Source organism: Aphelocoma coerulescens, chromosome 10, assembly GCF_041296385.1.
Source record: "Aphelocoma coerulescens isolate FSJ_1873_10779 chromosome 10, UR_Acoe_1.0, whole genome shotgun sequence".
NCBI lineage: Eukaryota > Metazoa > Chordata > Aves > Passeriformes > Corvidae > Aphelocoma > Aphelocoma coerulescens.
This window is the reverse complement of record NC_091024.1, coordinates 20,567,326-20,592,577: the sequence shown is the minus strand read 5'-3', so window position 1 is coordinate 20,592,577 and position 25,252 is coordinate 20,567,326. Positions and strand designations below refer to the sequence as shown.

Genomic DNA, 25,252 nt, shown 5'->3' with positions numbered 1-25,252 from the left:
CTGTGTTATGTACGTTAACTTCAGGCAAATATCCCTGCTCCTGTCCCAGGGAGCAGCAGGAATGCCATGACGTGGCAGACCTCTGCTGGCACGCTCCTGGTTTTCTTCAAATCTGAAACTACTCTTTTTTACACAAAAGCAGCCTATTGGGAGCTTTCAATCATCAGCGATGCTGCAGCATCCCACTGTGCCCAACCAGGCTGGTGGGAGGCAAAGGGGGTACTCAAGGGACACAACCCCTTCGCTGAAAGCCCAGCAAGCAGAGTGCTCCCAGTGCTGGAAATGATGGGAATGGGATGTGCCGGACCCGTAGGAGGGGACATTTCCTCTCCCTCAGCGCCATCCTGTGTGTGGCAGATGGGCCAGGCACCCTCTGCCATCTGGCCCTGGGGAATCCACAAAGGACACGTGAGGTCGCTGGATTAACCCCGTACCCGTCTCCTTTGTCCCTCTGCCAGCAAAACTTTCCAGCCACTCCTTCACCATCTGTACTTGGCCTTTCAGGAACTGTTCCATCCCTGTCTCCAGGGCACCACCTGCATGTGGCTTAAAGGGAAGCTCGACAGTTTTAGGTAGGGGTGGCTTAGTTTTCCGTTGTGAAAGCCATCCCTGCTCCTGGCACACGCTCCGAGGCAGCTATTTCCCCTACAGATTACCCTAAGTATAGGGATAGTGGAAATCCATAGGAGACGGAGCAGCTGCAAGCCCGGTGTTGAGGCATTAGCCACAAAGCAGCATTTATCCTCAAAAAAAACCATGATAGGAAACATTTGTGTTTCCTGCCCGTGACCCAGTTCCATGCACCACAATTTTATTAGTTTGCTCTTGATTATAAAAGCAATGCTGCTGCTTTGTCCCTCAAAATGCTTCTCCTTAACAAGTGCTCCATGAAATTAGGGCTCTTTGATTTGAATGTGCTGTGAAAATATACCAAAAAATATCAATTGTGCCCCCCTGGGGCTTTCCAGAGTTTTGTTGGGAGCATAAATAGGTTTTGAGAAGGCCTCTCACTCCAAGATATCCCTGTTTCAACTCCTCCACGGATATGAATTAAACTCTGCAGGATTGAATTTTGACCAGAATACCATTGGATTAGACAAGGCTAAATATATAAATATACAGATGTGCATCCTGCAAATTATAGAGATATATATATATGTGTGTGTGCGCATACATATTTTTAATTCTTTAATCTTACCCACACCTACACATGGAGAATTTCTAAATATGAACCACATCTCCAAAAAAACTCAAAAGCAGTTAAAATTACAAGTCAAAACCAACCCAGACTTGCTTAGAACCCAAATTTTACGTGAAAAGCTGCTTTCTATTATTACCACCTGCTCGTGCACATGTCTTGTAGCAGTTTCCAAGCTGTGATGCACATACAGAACAATCACAGACTCACTCAGGTTGGAAAAGACCTTTAAAGATCATTGAGTCCAACTGTGAGCCCAGCACTGCCAAGTCCTTGGAAGATTATTTTCCCTGCAGCAAACCCCAGGGACTGCAGACTGGCACACAGCACTGACAACACAAGATCGATCCCTCCTCCGAATTCCTCTGCCTGCCTGGAGAAAATGCAGCAGGATTCTGACCTTTCTGTCCCTATTAAAATTCCCATTCTGACTCAGCACAGATTATGCTGGATAAAGGACTGCAAAAAGCGTGATTTGGGGATTTTGGGGTTTCTGGATTTGGGGGAGAAAGCACCACAATGCAATGGCTTGGAATGTGAGGTACCAGAGGACAGGGATGCACCAACATCTCCCTCTGCAGCTCATCCTCAGGTCCCACCTTGCTCTGCCACGTCATCCCCCACGACAGCCATCCTCACTCTTATTTCTCTCCACTTGCACCCTTTCAATACCTGCAGCATCTCCCAGCTCCCTCAAGCCCTCAGTGGGATTCACGGCCTAAATGCTGCTGGGGATGGGGCAGGACTGTGCCTGGAGCAGGTGATTCCCCTCTCTCCATCAAAGGAAAGGGCTCACCTGGAACTGGGCACTGATGCTGGGTGGTTTTTTCTTCTTATGGAGGTGGAGAAGAGATTTGGTGATGCGGTCGTGCAACGTCAGGTTCGTGAGGTGCTTGAGGGACTTCACATCCAGCAAGTGCTGTGGAAAAAGAGAGAATCCAGAGAAAATCCAGATGTTATCATCACACCATCTGCTATATCCCTCCTTTGCCCTCACAGGGCTTCCTTAGGTGATGTAATCTCAAGAGGGAACACGGAGGGATGGCTTCCCTGTGAGGGTGGGGAGGCCCTGGCACAGGGTGCCCAGAGCAGCTGTGGCTGCCCCTGGATCCCTGGCAGTGTCCAAGGCCAGGTTGGATGGGGCTTGGAGCAGCCTGGGACAGAGGAAGTTGTTCCTGCCCGTGGCAGGGGTAGAACTCGATGACCTTTAAGGTCCTTTCAACACAAACCATTCCATAATTCCATGTCTCCTCACTGTTAATGAGCAGTTCATTGATTAATTGCATCAGTGCCTCTCCAGGTGCAAGATGGACATGGAGAGTAGTAAAAACAATGTTTGCTCCTCCTGGTGCTCTGTTCCCAACCACAGACGCAGCACCAGCGAGGACCACAAAAAGCATTATTCTTGTAGGAACAACAGATCTCATGGCATCTCTTAAAATATAATAAATGCAGCCAAGATGGAGGGACAGTAACAAGGTTGTTGTCTATCAGGTACCAGCTCCCCTGCGTCATTCACCTGCTCATTTTAGTTTAGAGATCTAATTACTAAATTTCACCAGCATGTAAATACTCCTTCCCAGAAGGAGGGGAAAAAGGAGCCAGAGCAGCTCCAAGGAGGATGCAAGTGCTCGTATCTCTCTCTTCCAGCAGAAATCAGGGCTGAAATCCTTTGGGTTTACAGGAGTTAAAGAGCCCTGAACAAAGCTGAGTTGACCAAGGTCTTGGTGCAGACACAATGGTCTTCTTCATATCCAGCAGCATTGCATCACTGTGCTACAACCTTAACCCACAGCCCCACCAGGGGGAAAATGCTGCTTCTCACTCACCTTTGGGAGACTGGGTTTGGCTTTGAAGTTCTTATTTCGCCTGGGGAGATAATAAACAGCTCAGGTTAACGCACAGTGCAATTGTGGAACGGAGGAGTTCATGAAACCAGCCCCTCAAATCCCCCTGAGCAGCTGCTGCCCACAGCCAGCACTGAATGGGGCTGCCCCTGCATATTGCAGACTGAGAGGAATGTATCCAGTTAATGGCAATGGTTGCCCTGGGAATGATGGGATGCAGGGAATTTGGGAAGAGCGAAGAAGCCGTGTCACAAAATGATTGACCAGCTGCCTGCTTTCCAAACCCCATGTTCATTCCAGTCACCCTGGGGTGTTCCCTGAAATTTCTGAGGAGGCTGCAGTGTGAATCATCAACATCATCTGCCCAGACAATGTAAAATGGAAACTTTGATATCATGTTAGAAGTGTGACTGCATTACACTGCTGCTGTATCTCCAGACTGGTGTGACCAGCAGGTTTGTCCCTTCTCTTTCTTCCCTTTGTCTGTCATTCTCAATGAAGGAGAAGAGTTAAATCAGACGTGTCAAAGATTGCTTTGACCCAACTGGGAAACACCTCCAAGTCTACTTGGCACCCTGAGAGTTTTATATCCTGGCTGTCCCCTAAGTCCCTGTGCTGCTCATTGTGCTCCAGGAGTAAGGCCCAGGTCCCCTCCTGGGTACTGACATGAGGATGCCGTGGGCCCTCTCCAGCAGTTTGCTGTTGGTTGCGTTGACGAATATCCCATCTTTGTCCAGGAAGGCGCCGGGGCTGGCGAGCCTGTTGTGCCTCATCCCCATGCGGCCATTCCAGCCAACTGCGTAGGCATCCCTGAAACACCAAACACCGTTAGGAAGAGATAAAAACCACAGTTCTATGATAAAAATACTTCTTAAAACAACCCATTGGTAGAAAAAGAGCTGCTGCTTTTCTCTCTCTCCACTGTTCATTCGCTCCCATGGGATGAGTCCCCGGTGCCAGACAGCACACGAAGCCATGGGCTACTAAAGCCCCATGGGATGAGTCCCCGGTGCCAGACAGCACACGAAGCCATGGGCTACTAAAGCACCTCTCAAAGATCAAATATTCACAGAAAGAACAAATTATCAGCAGGACACTAACAGCTTCCAGCTCTTCCATACAGAAACCTTGAGTCTACAGATACCACTAGATACCTTTGGTGGTCTGAAGGATACGAGGCCATGAGCTCTGGTGCCAACTCTGTCTCCTCGAATTTACACAATCATTCCATTAGGGAAAGAAAAAGCAAATCTAATTCACAATAAACTCATTATTTGCCACAAAGATGGATGTCAGCCCCAGCTGGACTGATGGGTCAACCCAGAATCACTCTCTGGGACCTGATCACAAATCAGTCACCTGACTGGGTCCTTTCTGCCATGGAGCAGAACTGCTGTGGTCTCCAGAAATGCTCACCTGGCTTCAGAAGGGCTGAAGGGAATGAGGAGAGGAGCCAAAATCCCCTCTTGGAGGGATGGAAATGGATACTTGACCAAACTACACGTCATTTCCAGAGCTGAGGAGACTTCCAGTGGTGTCTGGGGGACATGAAGCCTCTCATGGGCAGCACCCAACCACAATACTTTTGGCTTGGTGGGTTGTTGGTGGTTTGTTGGGGTTTTTAAATTCTAAATTTTTTATCAGCCTTGCAGAAATCATCACACGAAATAAAAGCAATCGAAGGAATGATGTGGGGGCTGCAACCCCCCCGCTCCCCCAAGTTATCTCAGACAGGAGGAAAAGAACAGGAGGAGACTCCAGGCTGCACCAGGTCATGAGGATGCTGAAAGACACGGTGGTTTAAACGTGGCCTCAGGCGCCAGCCACTTCTGAGGTTTGACAACAAGGCAGCCCTTTGCCTTAAAGCCTTGATTTGGAGGAAAGGCAAATCTCAAGTGCTGCATGGAAATTAAAAAATAAAGGATGTAAAGCTGTTTGTTCAGCCAGCTCAAAGCCTGGAGCCAGATCCTCGGAGCAACCTCACCTCCCTGCCTCATCTGAGCACTTCCCAAATTCCTTCCTGGCCCCATTAAATCAGCATTTTGACACAGACCACTATTATAAGCAGGGATGAATCACAGCAAAGTAAAACCCCTGGCTAAATGCTCCAGGAGCTGCTTTCTTAAGCATTCCATTCAAGGATTGTTAGTGAGAAGCTTGAATATCCAGGCGATATCCTCCTGTCCACCTTTCTTCTCTTTACATCTCAGGTACCATCCACCAAAACCCTCTTGTTTGCAGGTAGGGGAAAAAATCACCAGCTGACAGGAACCACCAAAACTCAACAGCCACTTCTGGGATGTACAACACATCATTAATCCTGCCCAACCTCTCTGGAAAACCCTAGAAATTCCCACGTAGCTTTGAAAAACCCAAGAGATAAAGTGACAGCTCTGTTTGTTATGGACACTTTAGGAGGGATATGCTCACATGGTGACAGATGCAGGCTTTTGGTACTTTGGGGTCAAGCATCTCACTGAACCCAGACAGCTGTTTCCAGACCAACACCTGCTCAGACATCCCTGCACTTAAAAGTGTCACCAGTGAGCACAAACCAGCAGTATCCCAACCAGCCCAAGTGGTTTGGGTTAGGCATGGCCTGGCTTTCATTTCTCAGCAGCCAGGGAAGGCACTCCACTGAAGACTGGTTTCCCTCCCAGCATGTGCAAACCACCTGTCCACTTTCTTCTGAGATCAGAGGAGAGCACTTGGCTCCCTAAACCCTCCACAGTGACTTCCTGAGTGATGTCATGCCTCAAAACTGCTTTTAGAAACAGGCCCCAGGCTATCCTGTGGGTTGGATGCACAACCAGACTTATCAGCGAGCGCATGATCATGAGATGGCTTTGAAAGCAATTCCTGTTTAATTTGGAGCTGTAAATTGCTTGCCAGTCAATCTGCTGGGAAGCTGCGAAAGCCAATCTCTCTTCCAGACATGTTACCTGCACCCCTGTGCTCACCTCCTCTTGCTCAACGAGTGCCATTTACCTGGAATACCAACATTTATCAAGTGTCACACGACTCCCCAGATCAAAAGCAGCTGCAATGAAAGGGATCAAAATCACCTGACTACTCTGGAAGCACAGGCTGGACCTTGGAGTTCTTATGAGACACCCTGTTTGTGCTTACAGAAGGAAGGGGCACAGGTGACATATGGAAACCCATCACTGATGATGCCCAAGGGAAGTGAAGATCATGGACCACGCTATCGAGGCACCACAGGAGGAGGAACACAGGAGTTAGGATGGCTCCAAAAGCACTTTTTCTGCAAATAAAGGCTCAGATTGAGGCTGCTGGTAGGTCACAGATGCTGAGGATGAGGAAGGAACACACAGTTCCTCAATTCTGGCTGTTTAGGATGACTTGTCTGCTGTGCTGGCATGGGTTAAGCCACGTAACCAGAGCTGACCACACACTTTTCTCCATAGCAAATAAACACATCTCCCTCTTTGCCTGGGTCAGGAGGAGTTTCCCTGCCTTTACAGCATCCCCTTCCTGAGATAATTGAAACATTTTGGACTATGAAAATGTTGGCAGCCCAAGCTCCCCCACTAAAGTGCCTCTAAAGCTGGAGTTGGGCAGTCAAGAAAAGCCCTGTTCCAGCTCATGGATGTTCCTCACATGCCAAAGGCTGGATAGAGAAACTGCAGGAATCCTCTTATCTACAAGGGAAGATCTCCAAAGGGACAAAGTTTCACGTTACGTTATCTTGAGGGAAACTTGCACAATCAGAGCTGCTGGAAACAGGGAACGTCACCTCTGGAGACACCAACCTTCCCTGCCTCAAGTGTTACCAAGGACCGACTGTCATTGCAACCCAACCCACCAGAGCCCCAGCAGCTGCAGCATCATGAGAAAGGAAAGGAGGTGGCAAAGACTGAGCTGAGGACAGCCAGGGCTGCATCACCTTCCCAGGATAGGGTGGTGCTGCTTGTACCATCTGGATTTCTGCTCAAACTTGAGAAGTGGCACAAATTTATGAATTCAATCCAACCATTTTAAGGAAATCCCATCCTCTCTAACCACTGAAATGGACTTGTCATGATGTGAGAACATTCCACTCTCCTTCAGTAGGGTGCTGCTGCCTTTCTCAAAGGGGAGGAATTATTCAGAGGAATAAGGACATTCTAGCCCTCATGGCACTCAGAGAGCATGTGGTGAACAAAACCAGGCAGAAGAAGCCACTTTTCCTCCCCTAGCAAAAAAAGGAATGACGTGTATCTAATTTTTGTTGCAGCCACTTGGCATCAAAGCCACTAAAAATGAGCCTTCATAATATCCTTGAAGGATATTTAATTTTGTGTGGAAGGGAAGACACTGAGCTGCAAGGACTGATTTGATGGACACATTTCAGGAGACAGACTCAGACTCCTCTTGGCTTGTTCTGGGCTTCTCATTAACCTCAGAGCAGCCATAAAGACACACCTGGATGCTCCAAGCAGCGGCTGTAGGAGCTGAGGATGCTCCTATCACTTCCTTCCCCAGCACACACCTGCTCAGAGGGAAGCAGAGAGGCACCATACCCCTTTGGTGGGGCACTGGGAAAATCAGGCTTCCTGGGATGTGCTGAGGGGTAGCACAAGAGTAGCTGGGAAAAGGATCAGTGCCCAGACATCCCTTGGAAATGAAGACTTTGACCTCACAAGTAACTTAATTCCGAAATGGGGATGAAGAAGGCTTTTCAGGAGAGGAACAGATCTATAATCTCAGGTGTAGATCTGAGTCTCATTCAGTAGCTGCTTAAATGGTCGGAAACTTCAAGGAAGGACTTAAAACTATACAAAAATATGCAAAAATCAATCAACTTTGAAGCAAATGTGTTTTTTTCCCCCTGAAAACAAGCAAGCACTTGGCAAAGTGGGTTTTTAAACTCCAATCTCAATCCCAAACCCTGTAACTTCCAGGTTTTCCACATTCCAGGGCGCCTGGAGCCAGCACAAGCTGTATGCAGTTCTGCACCCAGACCTGTCTTCCTTAAATGACTGTTTCCTTGGTACTGACACACTCACTCATTTTCTTATGCTTCTTACCCCCTCATACACCCCCCCACTGACAACTGCTGCCTTTGGCACAGGGAAGTTGCTTTCCCTGCCTGCTGCTTAGTCAGGAAAGGTGTTTAGATCCGATCACACGGCAGAGAAAGAACGAAGAGAAGATAAGGTTGACAGGCGAGACAGTGAATCTAACTGTCCATACAGAAATGTCAATACAGCTGGTTTTAGGTACAGACAGTGCTCTCCCACCCCAGGTCCCTGGCCATGCCAAGGTAACAGTGGCAGCCTTACCGTGGGCTCCTCTCGTTGATGGTGTTGACTCCCTGGAGGTCTGAGAGCGGCGTCCGCGGGCTCTTCCGAGTGATACCTGCAGCAGCACATGAAGAAGACGTTTCCAGCTGGCTCATACCCAACAGACAATTAGCAGAGCCATCCCCACAGACAATCAGCAGAGCCATAGCTGAGCCCTGACTCCGGCGCGGAGCAGCTCGGACGTGTCCTGGCACATGCCGGGCACAGCCAGGTGCCAGGGATGCCATCACTCCCCAGTCCCACCTCCCTGCCAGAGTCATCACCCTCTGAGTAACACTGTTTGCTCCAGCCTCTAATTCCCCTCCCACACACGCATGGGGTGTTTTAGGGACACGCTGCCCTGGCCAGCCCAATGGGGTGAGGGAAGGGGCTGATGGGGGGGAGCAGCCACCCGTGTTCTCCATGTCCAAGAGATTCCCAAGCTTTCCACTGTGCATGGGATAACCCAGCTGGCACGGGCAAAACACCTGGACATAATTAGAATGCTTGGAAAAATGGTCATTTATTCCTTAGGCCCTTCTTCTCTCCCTCCTTCCACAGATGGACATGTGCAGCAAGTAGGAAATACCTTATATACTGTTTTATAAAGGCTTGACTGCCTATTGAGCCTATATCCTTCGATACCTAGAATAATTTATTTGTAATAAAATATATCTAATAAAATAAAATATTAAATAAAGTATCTATTTTGTATTCAGCCAAGGAAGCTGCCACATATGGTTACAGTAGCAGCTGTTATCTTCCCCAAAGTGGAAATGTTTTGTAACCAAGCACTTAGGAAGACAGGAGACAGTTTCTGTAGACAACAAAACACTTTTCAAGTCACCAAACCACAGAAATGTGAAGATCTGATAATGTGGAGTTTGACATAGAAACAGCTGAGCAATTTTATAACTGTCTCAAAATCGCTGCTGTGAGACAGGAAAAATCACAGCTCTCACCTCAGCTTGGGGAAAATGTGTTTTATTCTACCCTGAGACACCTAGAGTGGAAAAAAAAGGGGGAAAAAACCTTTCTAAAAAGAAAGAAGTCTAAGCTATAGTTCATAGCAGGATGGGAGGGAGCAATGGCATATCCCCTCTTCCCCATATTTATAATTCCACTGTCTCATGCAGCCCAGGTGCTGAGCTAAAAGATTTTTTATTCCCAAAGATGAACACAAAGCAAATACGCTGAGACCTGAGCCCATCCTGCTCTTCTGAGCCTGCAGTTCCTGAGGAGATGAATCCCTACCAAAGGCAGTGGTGACATCCCTTTAACAGGACATTTACTGCCCTCCTTGCCCTGTTGAGATGTTGTAACAGCTCATCTTGAAGCTGAACACTGGGCAGGAGATCCCTGAAAAGGCTGATGGTCCACTTGGTTAAGTTTTTGCATCTAAAGGTGCCCAAATATCCTGGAAACATCAGCAAAAGAAAGTTTGAGGGTGTGCTGCCCCAGGTCACCTTTGAACCCTCCTGTGCTCCAAAGCAGGACCAACCAAATCACTCCTGATGAGAAGGTTTGGCATCTCCAGTACTGGAGGTTTTTGGAAAGCAAGGTGGGTAATGCTTAACAATACCCACAGCTCAAAACTCTCTTTTCAATCCCTCTTTTTGCCATTTAAGCCTTTTTTTTGGTTACATTTCTTGTCCTAGGAGTGTTCTTGTGTCTCTTTCAAGACTGGCATTTCTGTGTCCAAAGTCCTGATGATTTAGAGCACAGAAACCCTTTTGTAAAGAGGGAAAAAATGGGAATAATCAGGAATCTGCTTAAAATGTTGCATTAGTACTGTGTGTAGCTAGTTTTACACTAAGAAAGTACCTAATGTGAAGCTGGATCTATTTTTAATATAGATTGAATTAATATATTTTAATATACCTGGATACTTCCCCATTAAGGCCCAGAAGGCTTTTCTAGCCTAAAGCAGTCCATGAAAAATGGGATTTCACTGGTATTTCCAAGAGTTTTTTAATCCATGCCCCTCTTTCTGCCTTCCTACCCTTCCCCACCAAAGAAAGCAAAGGCCCAAAGCACCTTCCAACCCAACAAGTCGAGCTGAAGTGATGAAGACAAGGTTGTATCAAATTATCCCTGCATCCACACCTTGCATTGCTCAGGAAAAGGGAATTTCTATTTCAGGCTTCCAGGTAACAGCTGCCTTTAAACTGCATTGTGCCAGCTCAGCACCTTAAGTGACTTGTTGATTAATAAAGGTCACAGTGCACAAGTTGGGTTAAAGAGAACTGCTTTAGATACACCAAATACAAAGACTTTTCTACATTGTGCCATCACTTGGCTCTTTAAAGAAGGAATACAGCCAAAAAAAGCTGTCACACTGCTGTAGCCTCTTTTCTGGGAAATAAGGGGGATTCTTACAAATAAAAGGTAAAAGGGTCTTGGGTTTCAGCTGGTGAGTGGCACGTGGCCGTGAGAATTGTGTATGGTGAATATGGGCTATTAAATTGTAGGAATTGATACTCAGCAGGAAAGAACAGTGTGTGAGTGGCAACAGTCTCTCACTCCATCCAGCTCAGACACAGCCTGATCTGGTTTACACTTCAGGCAGAAAATTATTCTGATTTTTCAAGCATATTCCCTTTCCTTCAGCTGGAGTTTTTTGGAAAGATGGACTGATTTGCCTATCAGGTCTTTGCCCTTGTTAGGGAGAGTTTTGGATAATCCCCATCTACTCCCTGTGGATGAATGTCTACCAGCAGAGCTCCAGTCTTGAATCAGAGGTGTCTAAACCCAGTGCCTTGCTCCAGAGGAACTGGTGGACTCCAAGACACCAGGGAAGCAGCTGATGGTAAAGGAAGGGCGACCAGTTGGCTCCAGAAGCTGAATACCAAGGCACCTACAGGGAATCTCAATAAACTCATTAAACCAATTTGTTTTCTCTCTGTTCAGAACTAATTGCACAACTCAAGACAAGGAGACAGCCTTGGCTCCTCTCTCAAGGATGACATGGATGTATAAGCTCATCTGACTTGTGGGAAAAGCCGAGTCCCCGGGCCCGAGCTCGCCTGTGGGGCCCAAAACCTGCTGGATTCTGAACCCCAGCGTTACACACGCTGCAAGCCCACTTCAGCCTGCCAAGGCTGGGAGCCTGGGGAAGCAGGAGCACACCCCATGGGAAGATGGGAATGATCTCTGAACGCAGAACAAGAATTACTCGTTTGCCTGGTCAGATGCCAATTCACAAACCACGGCAATGTTCTTCTTAGACCCACTCGCTGGATTTATCCTAGGAGACCCCAAATTGTGTGGACCAGTCTACCTAAGCGAGGTTTTAAGTGTTGAGGTCAACAATGAGCTCAACTTCCTGCTTCCCACTAAATTGAAAGTCTAAGCATCTCTTGAGTTTTATGAATTTCCTTTTTCCCACCTAAGGAACTGCAAACTAAACCTGCCAAAATCTCCCATACTGCTGGGCCAACTTAAAAATTAAAGTTAAATTGACTCATTAATTGCAAGTAAAATTACTCTGCTGATAATCATCTTCCTTTCCAATAGTTTCTTAGTAGTATCAGTAAGGTCACCTGGCACAACACCACTTAAAAAAATCTAAAATCAAGTAAAATTTAGTATCACTCTTTTTTATTTTCTTATAGCAGTGTTGGGAACTTGTAGGGGAAAATAACATAGTTAAATTAAGAATGAAAGCTTAAATTAAGGCCTAAATCACCTCTGGTCCCCCAACCTCACATGCTGCAGGAAGCACAGGCATCTGACAGAAGGTTTCTAACAGGAAAACCATATTTGTGAAGATTTAACATGCACCTACTGTACTTACCGTGCTCAGCTCTGCAGAAAAAAAGGTGGTTTGCCCTTACACCTAAATTTCATGAAGTTTAAGCAAGTTGGGCTGAGGCTGTGCCCATGCAGAGCAGCTCTATTTCTGTCAGCTTTAACACACAACATGAAGGAAGAGAATAATGGTAGGAAAGTAATATATCTAAACATGAGAGCACCAAATATCTATTTAAATATAAAAATAAAATAGAGTAGTGCAGGCAAGAGTGTCCATGTTGTCATGCAGGATGAGTTTATTACGTGACAGAGCAGTGAAGATGAAGAAATGGAGACCAAGTGCATCATTCCGTAAAATAACACTGACAATGCCTCTGTTTTAAGCAAAAGCCCTGGGAGACAACATTTTCACAAGATGAAGATATTTCTGAAGTCCACTGAAATCCAAATTGAGTTGAATTCCAGCTGTACCAGCCTTGTATCAGGGATGTTCTTTATTATTGTCAGTGAGTAAACGGGGAAATTGTCAACAAAATGATTTTTGCGGGATTTCAAGAGATGGGGGTTTGCTTTTAATTTGACTCTTCCAACCCTGCCTAATCATTTCCCAATAGGCTGAACACTGCTCTGAGGCAGCTGGTTTGAGCAGGGAAGGCTCCTCAGGCACTGTCTTTACCCTTTCTACACGGAATGCACCTGGTTTCCATTTCTGGACGTGTGAGTGTGATATCAGAGGGGAGGGCGGGTGGTGCAGCCTTACTGTACTTCTCCTCCTTGCACCTCTGCAGGATCTCTAAGCTCCTCTGATGCACTGGGTGGTGGAGAAAGCTAAAACTATCCACACTTTTCAAAACCGCACATGGCACTGCATCATCATGCCCTTGGGAAGCAAAATAAAAACAAACAAAAAAACAAATGGAGAGAAGAGAAAGATTTTATAAGCAGAAATCAGGAGAGGGGAAGGAACAAGCCCGAAAGAGCTCGAGGGTCACACGGTTTTCGTGCTCGACACAATCGAACTGCGGTTTCCTCCGCACGGCACCGGGGCACGGGAGCAATGGGCTGGACCACGTCCCAGTCCCAATTATAATCCTCATTAGACAGAGCATAATGACTTAATAATCACTCCAAGATTACTTGGGCAAAAAGAGGATTATTAGATAAATCTTTATTTTTATTAACTTATTTTTTAAATCTTTTCTGTGCCTCTGCCTGGTGTTACGTGCAAATCCCTGTCCAGATGTTCTGTGATGCAACCACCTGGAATTCTTATCTTGCATCCTAGTGCCACATTTTGCTCACATTTTGGCAATTAAAAGGAAAAATGTAAATTATTTGCATTAAGCACGGTTCCCATATTCCCTGAGGGCAGAGAACACAGAGTCTGGAGGTTGGCACGATAGGGTTGAGTTGGAAGAAACAACCAATGTGTGGGGCCAAGGGGACTTCTGATGGCCCAGCTGTGAGCACAGGGTGGAAGAGAGGTGACACCAGTGGCAATGTGCCAACAGGCAGCGCCTCTCTGTCATGGTTGGCCAAGTCCAGGATGTGCCACACTCCCAGCGAGGCGTGGGGAGGTCACCACGGGGTCGCCTTGTGCCAGCACCTATGGGAGCATTTCACACCAACGCATCAAACCATCAGAAAGGGCTGACCTGAATCTTCCACAGGAACACTGTCAAGGGCTGTCTTCCTCACCTTAACACCAGCGACACCTCAAACACCGAGTTTCTGGTTGCTGGCACCTTTATTTGCATTTTTTATTGATTATTTTTGGGGGCAGTGTTTTTTTTGGTGACCAGCTTCAGGAATAAATCTGCAGAAGCCAGGGAGCAACCCTTGTTGGCCAAATCCAACTGCAGAGCCCATCGAGGGCAGGCACAGCCTCAGGACCACAAAACTTTCATCAGAGCAAGGATTTAGGTCCAGCAAAACCAAGTCTCCACAGCCTAGTTTGTATGAACAGCACCATTTTTTCCATTAAGTTTTTGCTAACAGAGAATTAGAGGGTTTTGCATAATAAATGTGTATTGATAACAGCAAAAAAAGTCAATCAGCCAATTTTCTTTCCTAAAAAGCTTGATAGTGTTCCTTTAATCCAAGTTCACTAACAAATCCAGGTCTAACATGCAGTTCCATTGGACCACTTAAATCCGCATTGATAAACTCAGTAATAAAAATAATTAAAAATCAAATTATTGAAGAGTTCCACCCTTCAGCTAAGTGCAGCTTGCTCGATCCTGGCATCTTTGACTTGAGGAGCATTGGCAGCACCGTAAGAAGCATCACTTGGGCAAAACACAAAAGTACCAAACAAAATTCCACTTTGTTGCTCTTCACCTTCAAGTTAACGAGGACAATCACACAATCACCAAAAGCTGCACTAGGAAGGTATCAGGAGCACAAAAAAAGAAGAGTCCCCAAAGCCAGCAAGAAAAAAATGCTGATTATCCTTCCAGAAGCATCTGCTTGGCAGGAAGGAGACAACCAAAAGGATGATGTGGAAAGGAGGCAGAGCAAAAATTTGCAGAGGTGCTTAGACATAAGCCAGGGATTCTTCCAGAAAATCCCCACTGGGTATTGCAAGCGTACAAGCACGAGAAATGCAGCTGGGATTCAGACAAAGAGTGCAAAGAGCCTTTAATTAAAAGAAGCACCTTTTGGGTATTTCCCTGCTCCCTCACTTCACCTGCCTGATGGATGGGGAAAGGACCTCAGAAACCAAGAATGGGCAGCATGTCTTGAAAAAATATCTGTACAAATATTAAGTGTGTGCATGTGGATGAACGTGTGAGAGAGGCTTTTCTTACTCTACCATCATTTTATCAGAAGCTCACATCAGGGGGCAGGTAGATGCCCAAATCAGGCTAATTAAAGCCATCAAGATTTTTTTTTGATAAAAACCAAAATAAACCTCAAACATGTGCTGTCTTTGGTTCTCTCCTTCTATCTATCAAGATGGGAGAATTTTAGTGATACTTTGATAACTCACAAATGTTTTCTGCCATGGAGGTGAAGCATCAATTTGGGGCTTTTCTGCATTATTTTGGAGAGAAGAAGGGACTTCCAGCATCATGTAGCATCATGCTACACCAGCCCATGGCACTGTCCTGACACTGGCTGAGCCTTCTGTCCACGTCCACCTCTTCCACAGCCACCTGCTTTGGTGACAGGATTTTGGAGGACGACAACGGAACAGGAGATGAGTGTGAGGTCACACCAGCAAAAACATGATGGAAACACTGTTACTGATCTCACCTTGCTAAGTGTGACCTGGGCAAAGTCAGAATCCCAGAATGCTTTTGAGTTAGAAGGGACCTTAAAAATCATCCAGTCCCACCCCCTGCCACCTTCCACTAGACCCAATTGCTCCAAGGCCTGTCCAGCCTGGATGGTCATGCTTGGACATGGTGGGTAGCTCTCCAAAGAGGGCAAGGACAGTGATCCCAGCTCTGCCACTGCTTGTAGGCTAAGGTTTTCCCACAGATGAGGTGTACCTCAGTATGGAATTTAGATTTAGGTCATCTCCTCCCAGTAGTGCTGCCTGTATAATGGAGACTTTCTCATGACCTTTTCCCAATTTGGAGCACACAGAAGATCAGGGTATAAATGATCTGAGGATTGTTGGGAAGTTTAAGACAAACCTTACCTGGCTTTCTGAGGGGTTTGTTTGTTTTTTCTTTGACTCAAAACCCAGAGGGTACAAAGCACAAAGCCATTTGAATACAGGCTGAAGGACATGGACAGACACTAGAGCAGCACCATGAAAAGGTTTAGAAATTCAGCCATCACCATGCATTAGTTAATGCTGGTATGGAAAGAGAAGGCGATACAAGAACTGAGGCTCAGAATTGTCTCAAGACCTCCTGGACTCGCCCAGTTATTTATATATCTATAATCATATCTAGGTATTGATATAGATATAGATATAGATATAGAGAGAGGTATAAGCAAGTTACTGCTACAAACTCTGGACTGAAAAGCAGGAGTGAGGAGACGAGCATGGCAGTGAGCAGGACCAGCTGCCAGAGACACAGAAAGCGAAGCAGGGCTTGAAATCAGCTCTTACTTCCTGAGATTAAATGAACTTCTCTTATCTCTTGGATCAGCTCATTTGAGTTCAGCCTGGGGTTTTTGCAAGATGAAAATGCAAAGATGGATTTTGGAAGCCACCTCTTTGAAGTGGCCTTTCTTCCAACGCCAAACATCTTTGCCATCTTCCTCTTTGGTTAGTCTGTCCAAAAACACTGCCTTGATGTGCCAGACAGACCCAGGCTCATGAGAATCAGCTCCTCTCTTATGCTGCATCTGACGGGTGTCAGAGGAAGAACTTCCAGAGCTGAAAGATGATTTTTTGCATTCTGCTCTTCTTAGGATTCTCTCCCAAGAAAATGATTCTTTCTGCTTGAAGAGCTTCCATCCCTGCACTCCTTGTCCCAGGCTCCCTCGCTCTCCACGATGCAAACCTCACTGATTGCAAAATAATTCATGGTGCGGCTCCGCACTTCATTTTAACCCAGCTGACATTTTCCCTGCTGGGGCTCTAATTCCATCATGGATTTCAAGCCCTCTTGTGCCCAGAAATGAATAGTAATAGCTTGTACTCGTCTTCCCGAAATTGCTTTATGCAGAGAAATGGTCTAAAAGCACAGCCAGGTCTTGCCTGCCACAGCATGATGATGCACCATCACTTTCCTTTAATTTAATGCCCCCGTGATCCGTGGTTCTGGATGACTGCAAAGCCATGAATTTTGCTAGACAAGAGACATGCTCTCCTGCAGCTGAAAGGGTGAACAGCTTGGAAAATGATAGGAAGATTTATTGCCTTTTTTTTGTTTCCAGATCTAACTAAAGGCTCAAGAACTATTACAAAAATAATTTGCTTTTTTTGCTGGATAATTTGTATGTCTCTGTTTGAATGATTTGGGTTTCTCTTTCCATGCATCCTACAAAAAGGAAAAATTAAAGCAGCAGTAAAACGAAAATACTTCCTTATGACATGTTAAAATCCAAAAGTACCTTGAAATGTGACTTCTGCAAAAAATCTACCTGTTATTTTAATGAGTTTTCTAATAGATTAAAAACTCCTAATAAGTCAGGCTACTTAAAACAGTGTAATAACATACTAGACCCGAACTGCCACTGGAAAACAGCTCCAGGACGCTGACGGGCACACGTACCAGTTTTCTTCTCCACATATCGTTTTCCAGCCTCCCTAAAAGCGACCATGGCCCTGAAAAAGGCCCTCAGGACAGCCCAGCGGAAAACAGCCACGGGATCAATCCCGATCATGCCGCAGATAAAGGCGTTCCTGCTGCTCCGCAGGAGAGCCACGATGTCCGGGCGCATGTGATCCGTGTTCTTCTCTCGGAAATCCTAGGGAAGGAGAAGGAGGAGAAAAGAGGAAAATAAACAATGCCCACAAGATGCTCCAGGTGGGATCTTCCAGGCTATCTCTGGGCCAGCACAACTATTGAATCCTGTTTCTGTCTTTCTCTCCGGCTCCCATATCAGATACCTCTTCATGACCATCATCTCTGATGCTTATCACGTGTGTTTATTGCATCAGAAACATGATGAGAGATTTGCAGCCGCAAATCCTGAGGCTGTTTCTCACAGAGTCTCATCTGCCCACCAGAATTCCTTCTGCTAATAACTGGCATGAATAGAAATCGGGCCAACTTTGGAATCGTTCACGGGGGGTTCCAGAAAGTACCCGTGGCAGTGGGATGCTGAGACCTAAGCACACATGACCTGTAGTAAAGGTGGCCAATGATGAGTAAAACACTGGGTTTTCTACACAAACAAAGGCCAGAGAGGCCACTAGACACCCAATTTCAACTCATCATTGGGGCGTAGCACTGAACTCAGTGCGCATCCCTAAACTCTTCCTGAAATGCCCACGTGGAGGAGAACAGGATGACCCAGTCCCTACCACCTTTTCATTTCCCCAAACACTTCTCTCCTGACTCTCCCATCTCCTTGAGCCAAGTCCTCTCCAAAACATCTCTGTGGAGCCTCTGGGCTCTCCTTCCCTATCCCAGATTTAGATGAAAGCAGCTGCCGGGGAACAGCTGGGTGACAGACCTTGACTCCGTACTTCACTTTGCCCGCGTAATGTTTGATGATGAAAGCCGGCTCCATCACCGCCGGGAATTCGATGTAGGAGCTCCCTTCGTGTTGACGCTTGAATTTGTCCAGCAGTGTCTGGTTTGTGGCTTGAGGAAAACTGAGTGGAGAGAATTGAAAGGAAGAAGCTGTAAACCCAACGGGAAAACCTTTCCACTTCTTTCTTGGCCACAAAAGGGAAAGCAGAGATCTTCTGAGCTTCCACTTCTGTGTCTGTTTCAGCAGAGCCTCTTGGTAAGAGAAAGCCAACCCTCCATCCTCAACCTCCATGGAAATCTGCAGCATGGAGGTGTATTTCACAACTTTACCCAATTTAAGTTGTTTTAGCCCAGTACAGTATCACTGGGAGACCATCACTGCTGGTTTCTTGTCAATGAGACAAGAAGTGGGGGAGAGACCTCAAATGGTGGGAGCAGACCTCGTGCCCTGGGCCACGTGGATCTGAGGTGACATCAGCAAAACCACCTGGCCTTTCCCTGCCTTTCACATGGAGGGAATTGGCACAAGCATCCAATGGGAGAACTGTTCTGCTCTGAAGTTTCCACACCAAAGAAGCCCCGGAAGCCGCACATTCACCCAAGAACTTCTCCCAGGACGACGGATGGATACAACCAAGGATGCAAATCTGAGGTAAGTCCCTGATGCCCATGAAACCCTGTGGAAATGCAGCCTCTATGGACAAGTGCCCTCACTTTATTTGGGTTCAATTTTTACCAGTAAATTGATAAATCCACGTTATTTCTCAATAATGGCACCTACACATCCTGCTTTAGCTCATGCACTTGGGTTCAGCACCTTCACATGGTCACACCCCAAGAGGCAGGGAAAGAAATTAAGAGAGAAGCAAGGGAAACCTTTTCCCTTCCCTTTAATGGAAGAAATTCTGGAAAGGAATTTCAGTAATTATTTTTTAAGGCTTTTTGCTCAGCTGGCTGATTCTCCACTCTGTGTGTTGCCACCTCGAAAGCAACACTAGAAACATCCATCAGCCCAGTGAGCTATTAGCACCTTTCTGGGAAGTTTGGGGGTTTTTTTTTCAGAAAACTGGAGGATAAACACGTTTTAACTGAAGAAACAAATCTCATTTCCAAAGCCAGCATTTTCCTACTCACTTGCTTTCCTCATCCAGCAGATGGAGCAGCCCCGTTGGCTTCTTGCTGATCAGGTTGATGCAGCTGGAGTTGTCTATGTAGTCGATGTTGTGCCAGCTAATTCCTTCTGCTCTATATTCCTCCTAAAAAAAAACCCACAGATGACATAATGATGATTTGGCGCAAGCAAAAATAAAAGACAAAATCCAAAAGGTTTTGTGGAAACTGATACACCGTTTACCAAAACAAACATCTCTCCTTATTCTACCTATCCTTATTCCTGATATTCCATCAATGCTTTCTGTGAGTCTAAAGAAAAGGATAAAGAACCTCTGGAACAACTTGAAACAAAGGGAACCACAGAGCATTTCACAATTTCAGTTGCACCAGACATTTGTTCGGACACAGGGTGGCTGTGTGGGAGTCCAAGGACACCCAGCACGTGTGGACTGCCACTTTCCTTTTCCTGGATTGCTTCTAAACCACAGCACAGTCTGGGCTGGAAGAAGCTTTAAAGCTCATCTCGTTCCACCCCCTGCCATGGGCAGCAACAACTTGCACCATCCCAAGTTGCCCCGTCCAGCCTGGCCTTGGACACTGCCAGGGATCCAGGGGCAGCCACAGCTGCTCTGGGCATTCTGTGCCAGGGCCTGCCCACCCTCACAGGGAACAATTCCTTCCCAATCTCCCATCCAGCCCTGCCCTCTGGCAGTGGGAAGCCATTCCCTGTGTCCTGTCCCTCCATCCCTTGTCCCCAGTCCCTCTCCAGCTCTCCTGGAGCCCCTTTAGGCCCTGCAAGGGGCTCTGAGCTCTCCCTGGAGCCTTCTCCTCTCCACGTGAGCACCCCCAGCTCTCCCAGCCTGGCTCCAGAGCAGAGGGGCTCCAGCCCTGGAGCAGCTCCGGGGCCTCCTCTGGACTCTCTCCAGCAGCTCCAGCTCCTTCTGCTGTTGGACCCCAGGGCTGGGGCAGCTCTGCAGGTGGGGGCTCACCTGAGTGGGGCAGAGGGGCAGATTCTCCCACTTCCCACACTTTGGGACCTGGGGGGTTTTGGGGTTCCCAGCACCATGTGGCTGGGGCATGCAGAGCTTCCCATCCATCAAAGGGACACACAACTTGCATCAATGAATATTTAATATTCAGTTGCTGGAAGGAAATTGTGGTACAACATATTAATTACACAGAAAAAGCAGTAAATCTCCCTTCCCTGCTTCCCTGGGCTCTGCTCTTCCACATCTCCCACTATTAATGGCCAGTGCTCCATGGGTGAACAAAGACACCTCCAGCCATACAAAGCCACTGCTCCAAGAGCAGCAGAACCACCACCCTCTACAGTAAAAGTGAGGATCTGCCCCCAAATTCAAGCTGAGGCAAAAAAGCCTCAAAGAAAAAAGCCTCAAAATGAAAACATTTTCCATCAAAATAGTTCTAACCCCTTCTCTCCTATAAAGGTTATGTCCTCTGAGATATACTTGCAACTGGATTACTTCAAGAAGTCTTATGCAGAAATTATTTTAGGGCATCTGGATGAAAGTGGAGTTTAAACATCATAATTTTTATCATATGTTTTAAGACTTGTGACTCACTGTCTAAACAGATACTGGAATGTGCACCTTACTCCATGTGTTGGACAAAGACCTACTGATCCAGCTGCCTTTTCACTTCTCTATCACAGGACATTTTGATGGCAGAATTGAAGATGAAAAGGAAACAGGTTTCAAAATCCTAAGAGGATCCATCTTTCTAACAATCAGATTCATTGTTATTGCTGCCTTTGCCTTTATTTGTAATATGAGCAAACAACTTTAAAAGAAGTATGTCCATCCAAGACTCCTCATCCAAAATTAACATGAACTTTACAGATATTCTTAGAATTAAAGAGCCTGAAGAGCTTTGAGACATTTCACAAGGAAATTCTTGCTAAAACAACCCCTACAAGGTTCTGAATTCAGTATGGGAGACGTTGTATAATCTTACAACAACAACGCAGATGGATACAGACGTGTGCTGCCTTAGAAGGAGTTTTTAGCATCCCTAAAGCCTTTGGGATTCAAAATATACAACATCCCCTTGGGAAAAACATCCTGAAAGTAAGGAATGACTCTGCATTATGAATTTTGTTTTCTCTTTTCGTTTTTTAATCTTTTTCCTTCAGCTCTTGCCGAGCAACCAGGACACAGCAGAACCTCACAACAACATTCCCAAGTCCCTGCTGAATGGTAGGCAATAAAAAAATCACAGATTTGATTAAAACTCGTGGCATTTTCAGTGCAAGCCAGGAAAAAGCTTCTATCCAGCAATTGCAGGCTGCGTATTTCGGAGCAGGCGTGAGCTGCTCCCAAGGGATTTCTCAGAGAGTCACTGGCAGTCAGCACCATCCATCAACTGCCCTCTTCCAACAGCCCCTTAATGGAGTGCAGGGTCCATTAGGCCCAGCTTTGCCAGCTCGAGACTGGTCAGGAGCATGGGGAGAGCAATAAAACCTGGGTGTGATGAGCCAAGAGCAGCAGCATTGCAGTGGTGATGGGTGGGTGTTACTGGACTGACATATTTATTATCATGACTCTTTGTTGAAGTACTTGTTGAGGGGCTTTATATTTTTTTGCCCCTCCAAACCCCCTAAATCATGTAGAGTTTTATGTCTCCACACACCTAAAGTGAGAAACTGTCACCCTGCTCTAGAAGGCCTCTAGGCATCCATAATTCCACACGGGACGTTGGGCAGCTGCACAGCAAATGTGCCGTGAGACTCCTCTGGCCACACTAAAAACTTGCACTGCTCCTGAGATCAGTGCAAAAGCACCAATCAGCAATGCCAGACAGGGAGGTTTTTTAAATAGTGCAGTAAATGACCATGAAAGACCAGAGTTCACTTCTCTAGGCTCATTTTCAGCTGTTCCACAGACCTGATGGCCAGTCATCAGGTCCCTCCTGGCCTCGCTTCCTTCAGCTGCAGGATTTTGGCTAATTCTCCCTCCTCTGCTCCTTTTTCCTCTGGGCTGGGTCAGAAACACTCACTCCCAGGCTCTGGGTTCTTCCCTCCCTTCCACCCCCAGCACAACCTGTTCCCACTCTGGCCAAATGAGAAGAGAGATTCAGGCCCTCAACGAACAACCTTTTCCACAATAACTCAGAGATTTGCTCTCATTTCAAGACAGGCAGCAGGAACTATTCCAGAGCAACTGCTCCAAAGCCTAAATGGAAATAAATTCCCCTTATTCTTTTTTTCCTAGCATTTTTCCAGTTCTTGGTTTGGTTGCCTTCAGGATCTCAGCTCAAGAGATACAACTATGGATTTGGGATGGGCTGATGTAATTTCTGGGGCGTTTGCTGGTCTGCAGAACACCCTGGAGGATAAGATCACTGCTGTCCACTAAACTTAATTAAATTGCAGCTGTTAATATTCCATATGATTCCTATATTCGTCTTCTAAAGACCATCTTCCTGCAGAATTCAGGAGATATCCTTAAAGGCTACCTCCAAAATATTCCTTCATCTCTGAGTATGACAACAAAGCCTCTGCCATCCTTGGATGGATGCAGGGTCCTGGAGCACTGGAATATTTGGGAATTCCATTTAAACAATATGAGGTTTTCATTTAACAAGACAAAAACAACATGAAGCACTTTCAGTCCATTCAAACAAAAACCTTTCAAGCTGGAGGTTGATTAAAAATCAGCTTAAATTTATACCTTGATTTAAAACTAAGTTATGTTTAGAGGCACATTCAAATGTCCTGTTCCTGGAAGATCATCTTTACATTAAGAACCAAATTGTTGACATTTCCACGATCTGCAGAAGTTTCTACTGCAGTGAAGTCCACAGAGCCCCAGTTTTGGCATCCTTACTCACAGTAAAAACATGAGGATTTACTCCTCCCATCCCTGGATACCTGAAACCTGGTCTGCTGGAAAGTGGAGCAATGCAAGTTCACTGGAGAGAAGAGCACTGAGCTCCCAGACTTGGCAAAAGAAATGGAGCAAAGAACGAAAAAAGACATTTGGAGTTTTTTTAGAGTCCACCAGCTCCATATTTTTATTTAATTATTGGGTGAGAGGCTACAGATTGTTCTCCAAGTGACCTCTATGGACTCCCTGAGGAGATTCCCACTTCTCAAGTGGGAATTCAGAAACAGCTTTGCTGCCCTGAGCATGGAGTTTGTCAGTGTGGGGTCACTGAAGGGATCTGAATAAAGCACAGTTTAAGATGTTCAAATTCATTAAAAAAAGATATAAAATGGGGACGCAGACCTTGGAATGCACATGGAATATGAGAATAAATGTTTATTCTCACTCTTTACCTGAGGCAAAGTAGCATGTAAAATTTGGGGTACCAAACAAACAGAATAGGGAGAATATCCAACATTTTTAAGCAGGAAAATTACAAGAAATCTAGGAAAGGGAGAGCTGCTAAAGCTCTGTTAAGGAGAAACTCTGCCTGCCTGCACTGTCCCAGAGCACAGACACTGCCCATGGCACAGAATAATGAATTTAAAATTAAAACAAACATACTGAGCATCAGGAAAACCTTCCCAACTGGGCTGCAAGGCCTGATGGAAACCCTCCTGCTAGGAACAGAAAAATTCTGTCATTTTATAGTTGGAGTTGTTGAGAACCAAGTCCTGTTATCTTTACAGGAGCGTTGGAGCAGTTCTGTTATCAGGACTTTATTTTGGTGCTAGACCAAACCAAAACACTCTAATCCAGGGTGGAATTAAAGACTTCTTTATCCTGAGTGGGAGAAAACACCCACAAGCTCAACAAAATCTTGGAGATGCTGGAAAATGTCTTTACACCTCCATAGATGATCATCAATTACTCTGCATCCAGCCACAGCCCTCAGTAAATAAAACCAAATGCTAAAAAGCACAATTAGGGGAGAAAAAGTTAAATATGATTTTTAAGCTCACACTTACCTAGATATGATATCTAACTGTGATAAATATGGAATCTAAATAAGACATCTATGCTCTCTTTGGAGTATCATGGTCCCTGGGCGCTGCTGCTCCCCAAAATCATGTGGTAAAATTCAGAGGTGGGGAGGGAGGGACCAGGGGCTTAAAAAACTTCAGAGAAGAGGAAATGCAGAGATGAAATGACACAAGAGATGTGATAAAAATACAAAATAAAAACCATCATAAATTCCCCATCTGTCTGAAAGCACAAAGCTCAGGGTTTAGGAAATTCAAATCAAAAGGTGGTGAAAAGTCCCACCTAAAGATAAAGGTTTTACCATGATACATGAAATTGCCCTATCATGGGATATCAAAGATACAAATTTTCTCATGATTTAAAGAGGTCCAGAGGGCTTTGGGCATCCATCCACACATCCTGCAAGCCAAAAGCCCTGAAAATCCCTCAGTGTTTCAGTGCCCTGGAGGCAGATGTCTTATCCCACAGGCATATTGCCATTAGTCACAGTGAGAATTGAGAAACAGCCCCAAAAATAACACTTAGAAACCCCAAGAGCAGCAGAAACCCCCACCAGCTCATTCACCTCCTCCCAGGCAGAGCCAGACCAGACCCAGGAGTTTATCTACTCCAGCCTTTCCTTACTGGGGCATAGGAAAACCTTGTTTACACGATGAAAACTCCCAGATTAAAGTGAGAAATCAACTGAAAAATCCCTTTTTCCAGCGTAACTCCACGTGGGAACATTTCCCATTGTGCTCCTGTCATAAAAACTCGTGTAATCCAGAGCCACACCATCAACAGGCAGCTACTTTTGGATATCTAAATGTATATATCTGGCATAAAAATTCCCGACTAAACAGAAGGGTGTGAAATTCCTCTCTTCTTGCCTTGAACACCATCTGCTTCAGCTTCAGGCTTCTTTGCAAAGTGAGAAACTAGGAATTAATCCCCTTCCACATCTCTCTCCATTCCCAGCTGAACTCCCCAGTTTAAAATAATCCCCAAATATTTTTGTATCGTATGTTAAAAATGGTTGTTG

The 25,252-nt window shown here is 45.9% G+C and overlaps 1 protein-coding gene across 7 annotated transcripts in view; it reads right to left on the bottom strand.

Annotated features, from left to right (window-relative positions):
* MYO9A (myosin IXA) overlaps positions 1–25,252 on the bottom strand; it is a 177,066-nt gene that overhangs the window by 29,697 nt on the left and 122,117 nt on the right. For all 7 annotated transcript variants that reach the window (XM_069026172.1, XM_069026173.1, XM_069026174.1 and 4 more), the window contains 8 exons: positions 19,325–19,446; positions 18,171–18,312; positions 17,264–17,459; positions 12,844–12,963; positions 8,331–8,406; positions 3,712–3,855; positions 3,028–3,067; positions 1,995–2,117 (listed from right to left, as the gene is read on the bottom strand). In XM_069026172.1, coding sequence (XP_068882273.1) covers positions 1,995–2,117; positions 3,028–3,067; positions 3,712–3,855; positions 8,331–8,406; positions 12,844–12,963; positions 17,264–17,459; positions 18,171–18,312; positions 19,325–19,446 — 963 coding nt within the window. The remainder of the gene's footprint in view (positions 1–1,994; positions 2,118–3,027; positions 3,068–3,711; positions 3,856–8,330; positions 8,407–12,843; positions 12,964–17,263; positions 17,460–18,170; positions 18,313–19,324; positions 19,447–25,252) is intronic.